General features: G+C 39.1%; 2 protein-coding genes across 2 annotated transcripts in view; one reads left to right on the top strand and one right to left on the bottom strand.

Annotated features, from left to right (window-relative positions):
• Positions 1-1,511, top strand: part of LOC138000637 (GRB2-associated-binding protein 1-like) — a 16,583-nt gene extending 15,072 nt beyond the window's left edge. The window contains exon 5 of the mRNA XM_068847191.1: positions 1-1,511. This exon is cut by the window's left edge and continues 1,420 nt beyond it. The gene's annotated coding sequence lies outside the window, so the exon portion shown is untranslated.
• A 2,410-nt stretch (positions 1,512-3,921) lies between these two features.
• LOC138000638 (leucine-rich repeat-containing protein 59-like) overlaps positions 3,922-10,000 on the bottom strand; it is a 21,621-nt gene continuing 15,542 nt past the window's right edge. Inside the window, exons 5-7 of the mRNA XM_068847192.1 lie at positions 9,820-9,972; positions 6,661-6,714; positions 3,922-4,334 (exon numbers count right to left, since the gene is read on the bottom strand). Of these exons, the coding sequence (XP_068703293.1) occupies positions 4,204-4,334; positions 6,661-6,714; positions 9,820-9,972 (338 nt within the window). The 3' untranslated portion in view covers positions 3,922-4,203. The remainder of the gene's footprint in view (positions 4,335-6,660; positions 6,715-9,819; positions 9,973-10,000) is intronic.

Below are 10,000 nucleotides of genomic sequence, written 5' to 3' on the forward strand. Positions count from 1 at the left end.
AATTAAATAAGCTTATTAGAGCGTTTACGGTATTCGAACATGTAATTATTCCCTGTTCAGTTGATTTTGTAAAGATTTAATTTGGTGATCAATTTTGTGGTCTCTTGCACAAAGAACAGAAAACCGGCAGAACTGCAAAACGTTTATCAAACTATCTTTGGTGATAAATAGAAGGGTAAGCGATACGCAATATAAAACACAACAGAATGGCAAGGCATTCGTTGAAGAACTTTGGATTTCTAGTGAGCACCTTGTTTGTCTAAAGAACATTATGCTTTCATCTGAAATGGTGTTTAAGTAGCATTCACTTTAAAGAGATTCTAACAGTTTTGTATGTTAGGAGTTGAATCTAATAAGATCATGACTAAAATGACCATGTCATTGTATTCCTATGAGAATTAATGTAAGCTTAAGCTTTTGAATGACTTGGAGAGGGCTCCAGAAGACTTGATTGACAACAGCTTTGCTAGGATATAGAATGAAGCCTGGAATGCATTTCAACAATAAAGTTTTAAATGTATATTTTCTACAGATATTCAGAGAACTTTTTCCTTGTGCCCTGGCTGTTTTAAACAAAAGTCTCTTACATGTACCTAATATTATTTAGTTTAAGGTGGTTGAGAACAGTTATTCAACGGCATTGATTGAAGGCAGGCGCGGATTTTGAAAACAAAGCAATTATGACGAGTAGGGCGAAAACGTTTTATTCTCCTTCTTGCGATGGTCTCGGAAATGTGGGTTTAAGGCCATTCTACAGTTGTTTTCTCAGTGACCTAGCCTATGAATGGCTACGAGGCTGCCGGTAACCTTGTAATGTAAATCGTGTTGTTGCAATTCTAATTAGTCTACGTTAACACTAGAAAGGCACAAAGGTTTGTATCAAAGCAGGGTCACCGGCAGTCTCGCTTCCGTCCTTAGGCCAGGTAACCTACAATAGCCACAACTGTAAAATGGTATATTCGCCTCCAGGGGAACCAAAAGGCTGCTCATGTGCTTAAGAATTTCAGACTGACAGTTGTTGGCAATTTTTACCAAATTTCTCGCAAACCCGTCGTTAGCTTTTGCAGAAATTCGAAATTAAAATAGTTCCGACGAGAAATGAGTCGTCTATAAGAAAAAATTCAGGAATTTGACGACGAAAATTTGGGAAAACAAAAAACGTCTGGTTGCGAATTATGAAAAGTCCGTCTGTTGAAATTCTGTGACAACAGCGGCTAAACATACTTTATTTCAACTATTTTAAGTAAGGAAATACTGCAAAAAGACTAATGGGTGGATTTTGCATTAATGAGGAATAAGCATCCTTCAGGCCTTGTGTTAATCAAAAATAAAAACCTTCGTGGTAACACTTGTCAGTTACCAAGTTCAGTTGAGCCTCTATGCAAAAACTACAGAAATGACAGTATTAAGGGCTTAAAAAATGCTTTCAGTCACCTTAATTTGGACGAGATTAACATTTTTTATGTTGTAGTTAGGAGTGAATACTGCATTAAATAAAAAAGTTAAATTTGTGGTAGCTTGAGCTCATAGCTCTTTCGGAAGCTCTTAAACAAATGTTTCACGTATGGCAACTTGGTGTCATACAAGATCACAAGATGCATACAACATTATTGGGGACTTATAGGTCACGATAGTAAAAGGAAAGCCACTGAGAAACAAATTGTCTATTTGTCCGTTAACGGGGCGTTGTCATGCTATTTTCGTGAAGATTCAAAACACTAAAAGACGTCTTTGCATCAATGAAGACCAAAAACTAATGCTGTAGCTTTGTTGTCAATGGCCATTGACGTGCACTGGAGCTATTCTTTGTTGTTTGCAGCCAAGGATGAATGGGATGGAAATAGATTGAAACTTGAAAAAATGGCCAGTTTTTTGAAGTCTGGAGACGTCGTCCTATGAAAGTCGCCAAAAGTTAAATACGAATAGCTCTTTGTGCCAGATTATATTTCGTATCATCTCAGTGAGTTGTCAGGATTGTTACACATGTGAGCTAGAGTACTAATCATTTAAAATTTTACCCAGTTTTCACCTGAAAACAATAAATTTAGCATGACAGAATTGGGGGTATAACCACTCATTTTTCGAAGATAATCAATCAACAATATTTGTAAAAAGCTTCAAAATACAGAGCTATTTATGGCGTTCTTTTCCAAATCGAAGCTTAATTATATGCATGGTTACGCCCAAATTCCTTTTTAGATACCAAAAGGACTTGCTAAGTTCTGCTTTCTTCGCATAGTTTTGAAAAAAAATATCCCTGTATTAATGAACACCACCCATATAAATCCGAGTATCTCGAGATGCGCAAAACGTATGCGCAATAACAATAGTAGGCGCCGTCCTTAAACACTTTCACTTACGAGCAGGCTGGTTAAAAAAATTCTGTGAAGTGGATTCAGAGATACCTTCAAAATCGGAAAATTGAGATTGGCTCTGAATCTGCTCCAAATTTTTTTTAACCTTGCAGAGAGTTTCATCTAGCATGCTAGTTACTCGCTCTCCAGCAAGTAAAAATGCCTGTCACCAAAATCGTTCACGATATAGAGAAGTAATGAAAGACAAAATAAATGATTTCCTATTACTATGATGCCCTTTTCAGTTACAATATTGAGCGTTTTTTATTTGTGCAATAGAGGAGGTTTTCCGTGTTTCCATAGCCTCATCTAAACACGAAGGGGAGTTAGGAGAATTCGAAACAGCTATGCAAACCCGAGATGCAGTCTAAGAAAATTTTCCGGGAGCGCTTCGGGCTCCCATGGAACATTACAAATTGGTAGCCCGAGTCATTTTTGCCGTCAAGAGCCAAGAATAAATTAATTAACCCAGCGCCCTGGGATGGAGATATTTTTACTTATGGGTGGTTTGCAACCAAAATCTCTAGGGACACAGATAACAATGCTGTAATGTACCATTACTGGTGGACGAACAAAAGGAGCTAATGAGAAATATTTTGTTTTCGCCCACCAACATGGCGACCGATGACGTAACGTGAAAACCACCTATAGCATAACCAATCATAGAGCGCGGGTATTAGTGAAGAGTGTGTTCAGAAAAATGAGCAGTTCACTATAAAACGCGATGCAATTCGAAAACGCGTCTGGAACGATCACGAGTCAAGTCTGAAGCAACTCTAATCTTAGTAACCGAGGCGCTACGATAGTGGGAAAGCGAAATGCCATCGACAGTCAAGTTCCTTGACTCGACGAAGCCAACAAAAGACTGTTCGTGCAACCTGTAAAGTTGTGATCCACTTCTTCTAAAAGGTTAGCAGTTTTCCCAGTTTTGGGCGTAGAAAAGGTTTCAGTATGCTTAAGAAAGTCCCTTAATGTTGAGATCTAGAAGGAATTTCATTCACTGCACAAGCGATTGACCCAAAAGACCTCTGAGCTTTCAAGAAACACTAGACAGGCTACCATTGCACGGTTCGCCGGAAAAGCAGGAGGACGAGGTCACGGGTTGTCCGCGAGGCGAACATTCAGGCTGTTAAAATAACTGAAGAAAATACAAATGGTTAGCATTTCAAGATTTGTCGGATAAAGCGGTCTATAAACCGTAGGCCCCGTTTCACAACCCCTCGGAGGGCGTTAAACCCCCCCCACACTATTCGCAGTGAGTATAGAGCATGGACTTTCCAATGTTATAGTCTGTCTTATTCGGCTCCATTAGCCGGCCGGCCGGCCAGGTAGTGATGTCTCAAAACCAGACTTATGGTGCGTGAGGCCACCTTAACGAACAGCCAAACGTCCAGGAGACATCACCGGGTGCTGCAACGAAAAACACCGACCACGTTCCGCTTCGCTTCAACCGCTTCATTTTTGTGCTGGTATCTTCCACTGTGAAGCTCGCCACCTCAGGGTTTCGGTGGCCAATGACTACCACTTCATGGCGGCAAATTCCTTGAAACAAATTCCAAATTCCAAATTCCAAATGAAACAGCTTTTATTACGTCTTTCAGATAGCGGTCTTTTCAAAAATCAGATAAACAACGATAATGAAAAACGGCTGTCCTGTGTGCCTTGCACTGAAATTGTAAAGAAGCTCATGTTCCACTATTGGTATTTCCTCCACAATACTCAGGGAACTCTCTTTTTTAACTTCAGCAACAGGAATGCATTTTCCGTTGTTGTTATTGGCAACATTTTGAATACATTCATTAAAATCTAACCATAAAACTTAGTTTATTCAGTCTAAGATGTTTTGATGTCAAGAAGATAAAGAAGATATTAGCTCGTGGCAGGTGGCATCATGGTGACAAACGAAGACTAAAACAATGGCAATACCAAGTGTCAATAATGAGAACAGCAGCAACAATCCAAACAGACCACCGTCTTCCTCTGAAACAAATAACAATTTATACCAAAGCAATGTTAGAGCGCTTTCCTCTTTCCTTTTGTCAGGACTGGCTGGCCAGACCCGTCAGTTTGCATAGAAAATGCAGCAATTTGAAGGAACAATTGAACGATAATCCCTCACATCTTCTGGAAGAGTATATATGTCACCCTCGAAACGTGTTACTTGAAGGCGAACGTTGTGGGGCTAGTCCTTCCAAATGGCCGATCTGGCCGGTCAGTTTTGTCAAATGGAAAGCTTCCTTAGTTTGAGGCGCATTTATTCAGGGCCCAGTTGTTTAAAAGCCGACCAAACTAACCCGCGATTAAATACCAAACCAAGGTTTGAGTTTTGCCCGTCAAAAAAAGCTTTTAAAAATCTTATTTTATGCTGAAGGAAAAAAAAGAGGTCTTACACAAAATTGACAGCTAATAATCTTGTGGAAACCTTTTTGATCAGTAAATTGACTGAAAGAACGATGTCCATAAATCAAGGATGACCTAAATCAGGCTTTGAACGGGGACCAGATGTTTTCTTATAATTGAAATTCTCTTCAATTATAGATAAACAGAACAACTGGCATTACGCTTATTAATAACATATAGCGATATTAATTCGCCTCCATATTGAGTTTTCAATCATACCTCTAAAGGACCTTGGTCACCCCTTGACAATTGCACGATGTAAAATCTCTCAATGTCATGAACCAGACAACAAAATTTAGCGTTTAAGGGGTTTGCCTTTTGGATTAAGCAACATTTCAAAAAATCTTTCAAGTTATCTTTTACAGTATGGCAACCTTACTTTCGCGTGTGCGGTTTTTTGTTTTGTCACTGTTACTTGTGACGATCTAGAGCAAGTTTCAATTGGGTGTCGTAAAAGCAGAAGCAAAGTAATTACTGTGGCCAATCAAAAAGGACGGAGACAATCCGGTAAACCAATCAAAACTCGAGGTGATTACACGTAGCCGACACAAAGCGCGGGAAAATGTGCACGCGCAAGCCACAATTGGTTTTGGTATCACATCTGATTGGTTGAAAAAGTGGCGGGAGGACTTTGAACAAATCAGAGTGAAGTAATCATAAACGAAAGCAATTTGCTAATTACTTTCGATACTCAATTGAAAACTACTCTAATAGAGATAATTATCAAATAACTAAAAGTTAACCGTTTGAGTCGGTGCACCGCGACTTGTATACTGGGAGTACCTGTAATTATATCGTAAAATTGTAAGACGTTGTCCAAGGTTCTTTTGAGGTATGTCAAAAAAGACCTTTTCAAAAAGATGATTCTACTGCCCTAATCCCTGAGATTCTGAAAGAGTGCCATTTAAGTTAGAGTAAATTGGGGAAAACATCTGGCACTATTAGCTCAAAGGTCAGATAACCTTATCCGGTGGATTAATCACTCTGGGCGAAAATGTTAGTATTTGCATACTTAACCATCAACATGTACCCTTTAAAGCACAGCTACGTAAAGGCGCGTACGAAAACCTTGGAAAACGTAAAGCGAGGAGTATATTTTATGCAAGATGGATGGTGACTTATCCACAAGATACTTTCACCCGTCCCTTGAACAACTCGGTTTCGGAGACCTTGCTCACTGAATATTACAAATTATTAAATTCTCAACCTCGGATAATGCATTTCGCGTGCTCTGATTGGTTCACTCAATCTCGGTTATCAGCTCATATACCTTGGTTTGACCTTATATGGTAAATGATTGCCTTAAGCATTGCTAAACTAAAAATGTTGTCGTCGGAATGCCAAATTTCTCTTTGAATAAAGCCAAAAAGGAGAAAAAAAACTTTTTTTGTGGAAAGTTTGGATCAATTCCGACGTTTAGAAGTACGCGAAAAGGCAAGAAATGTTTTTGTGATGAGCCTGCGTCTGTCTGACAACAAGGTATTACACAACATCGCATCAGTTCTCATCAAGTTTTTTTCGATTTCGCTCGGATTTGCTCGCTTTTTCCGCTTGTATTTCGTACTTCCAAATTTTTGGAGTTGAAGGAATTTAATAAAACAATTATTCCATTCGCGCTTGTTGGATATGAGACTGGTTATAGCCAACTCGGCGATACGCGCCTCGTTGGCTATTTACCATCTCATATCCAACGCGCGCTTATGGAATAATTGTTAATGAGACGTGCAGACCTACGAGGATCATAGCTTCACTTAAGTTCCAATTTAAAAAAAAGACCGTGCCCTGTTTTACTGTTGTTTGGTTCCCTCCCCTCCCCCGGGCCCTGACAGCTACCCTTGCAAAGTACAAATTTCACTTCTTAAATTCACTTCAAGATGAAGTATGATTGAACTCCATGCAAACTTGCCGTGCGCTTGAACCTCTGGCTTTGGTGGCCTTGTTTCCATGAATTCCTCTTGGGCTGCAAAGAAAGACAAAATGAGTAAAATGGATAACTTTGCCTTATGTCCAGAAATGCGCGCATTATGCAGTAATGCAGCAGCTCTCGCAACCAGCTATTGCTTTGGTATTGTGAACAGGTTCTATCGTTCAAGTCTAAATCGTTGCTTCAGTTGTTTAGTGTTTTGAGTATCATTAGTATCGAGTATCGAGCAAATCACATTAAACGTTACGAGAGCTGCTACATCGCATTTAGATGATGCACGCAGAATTTTGATATTCAACAGGAAGTGTCCCTTTACGAGTGAACATTTGGTACCTATTTCCCGCAATCACGTAAGCGTAAGGAGGGCTATTAGCGTTATTAGGGAGCTTCAACATGCGATGTTTTTGGGCTGCGAACGGGCAACCGGAAGTGAGCTGTTGTCCCTTTTAGCTTATCTTCACCCAACCACAGTTATATTGCGAAGTATCTTCTCTCCATAAGAGATGATTAGTTTAAAAATCTGGGCGACACTGCAGTCCTGGCATGCGAAATGATTACTTCCGGTTGCCGTTTGCGTCTCAAACACGTCGCGTGCTTAAGCTCCCTATTGTTTGGTGAAACCGTGAAGGTAAATACTGCTATTTGTCATTACTTGAGGGGCACAGTTCACTGGGGACGCTTGGTGACGTTAATGGCCTGCATTGCCAGACGGGAGTGAATAGCAAGGGGACACTTCGTGACGCTTATTAAAACAGTCGTGCACCTGATCACGTGCATTTTTGGACAAATCTGCCCAAGTCAGTTGCAAATACCACAGAAATTTACATTTTGCTGGATTTTGGAAATAAATTGTACATATACTCTCTTACAATTGAAAAAAAAAAAAACCCAAAAAACAAACAGTGTATTGTCCGTTTAAAAATGGGCCTTTCCTGATGATGCCACAATCAAAAGCTTTTGCTTCATGCCCCATCAGACAATAGTGCTGCGTTGTAGTATTGTGAAATCCAATAAATGTAGGCTTGCTTCCTGCCCCACTAATTATAATCTGCCAACAGCACATGGATCATGAAAGACCATAATAGTATTTTTGCGCGGTTTATGAATATGCTGCGAAAAAGCAGATCTTAAGGTGGCTCAAACCGGTTTCAATAATTTGGAGGGATGTGTTATTAGAAAGATTAATTCTACAACGCAGTTTCACTTAATGGCAATGTTATGGTACCATATGAAACACCAATAATTGCTTAAAGTGCTACTGTGATCAAATTTTTATCCCTTGAGTTTTTTGGTTTATCACATAGAGTACCATGAAACATTAAAAACGCTGTTTACCGTTTGGAAATATCTGCATTGGTTCCAGAGATATTTAAGTTCGAAAAATGTGTTAAATATGCAAATGAGAAGGCTGATGACGTCATTCACCCAACCCAATAGAACATCAAGAATATAAATAGAGCTATCTCGGTCAATTTGCAACAGAGACCATTGAAACTTGGTGAGCTGATAGTTCTGAAGGCAACACACCTACGACTGTAAAGAAATTGGTTCCCATGGCAACTCACTCTTTTCCAGTCCCCTCCAACCTGATTTCAATATTTTGGTGATCTCAGGCTAGAAATACATTTACTAAGGCCACAAACTCGACCTAACATCTTTATATGCTGACAGGATCATGCAGATGAGGTATCATTTGCAAATATCAAAACAGAACGCCAAAGGTGGTCTGCAAAGCTTTTAATATCAGGGAGGTCTGGAACCCAGTATGTTGCCATGGTAACAAAAATGGTATGCTCATATTGTGGAACACATCTACTAGAAGTATTTCTGATACAAATTGGCTGAGATATCTTTCTCCATCATACTTGATCAAAATTTGGTAGGGTTTATGACGTCATCACTTGGCTAATTTGCATATTAATAAAACTTGAATATCTCCAGAACAAAAAGAGATATTTGAAAATGGTAAACAGCATTCTTCTTCTCGTACAGACTACGTGTTTATGTGCCAAAATGGCTTCGATAGGGAAGATTCAAATTTCGTCACGGTAGCACTTTAACAAGATGTACATATTAACGTGACGAAATAAATTACCACGGCAACAAAAGAAACGCCCTATATTTTGAGTTTAAGCGCTTATATCTCAAAAACGAACTAGTTGACCCCAATTTTTTATTACTGAAAAGTGATTAGCTGGCTAAGACGAAACTCTCTGCAAAGTTTTAAAAAATTATCTGCTGCGGATTCAGAACCACTTTAAAATTTTTGAATGTAAAGGTGGCTACGAATCTGCTCCAGAGAGTTCCGTCTTAGCCTGCTGATCACTTTTCAGCAATAAAAAATGGGGGTGATCATCGAGTTCAGTATTGAGATATATGCGTTTAAAGACAAAATATAGGCTGTTTTTGGATGGCTCCTTTGTTGCCATGGTAACCCGTTAAGTCACATTAATGAGTGCATCTTGTTACGCATCTATAGGTGTTTCATATGGCATCATAACATTACCATTAAGTGAAAAAGGTTGGTAGATTCAATCCTTCCAAATAGTACAGTTTGTTGAAAGTGTTAAAACTGGTTTAAGCCTCCTTACAAAGTGTTATTGAAATCAAAAGAGAACAGTTGGGGTAACCACGCGTTCTTCAAAGATAGTTAATCAACAATATTTGCAAAAATCTTTAAAACACAAAGCGATGTATGGCGTTCTTTTTCAAATTTAAGATTAATTATAATCTGAAAAATGTATGGTTGCTCCCAAAATTTTTTTTGCAAACCAAGAGCACTTGTTAAGTTCTGCTTTCTCTGCGAATAGCTTAAAACCGCGCAAAATATACCTGTATTAATAGGAATCGCCGATAGGAAACCCGAGTTTCTCCATATGCGCAGACTTATGCGTAATAAAAATAGTAGGCACCGTCCTTTATTTCATTCATAGAGTCCCTTCACATGAACCCAACAAATTGAACTGCTCACAACTGAGTGGCGTGAATATTGTTAGATCAACTGGTAGAGCAATGCATCAGTATCACAGAGTTCAAGGGTTCAAATTCCAGTCATGCCTCACCTTTTCAGTTTCTAATGATACACGTAGGTCAATTCTCTGAGCCTAGAAAGACTGCATTTCTTAACACTCCCTACAGTACCTTTCAATACTTTGTCTGATTCCTCTGCCATCGTCTTTTTCTGTCTTTCCATTGCTTCATATGCTTCTCTTTTCAGTTTTTTCTCTTGTTGCTTTAATATCTTTCTAAGTTCCCGTACACGTTGCTCTTTTTCTTCTTCCAAGGCTTTCTGCTCTGTAACACATATAACAAAGGTTTCATG

This window comes from Montipora foliosa, chromosome 4, assembly GCF_036669935.1.
Source record: "Montipora foliosa isolate CH-2021 chromosome 4, ASM3666993v2, whole genome shotgun sequence".
In the NCBI taxonomy this organism is placed as follows: Eukaryota; Metazoa; Cnidaria; class Anthozoa; order Scleractinia; family Acroporidae; genus Montipora; species Montipora foliosa.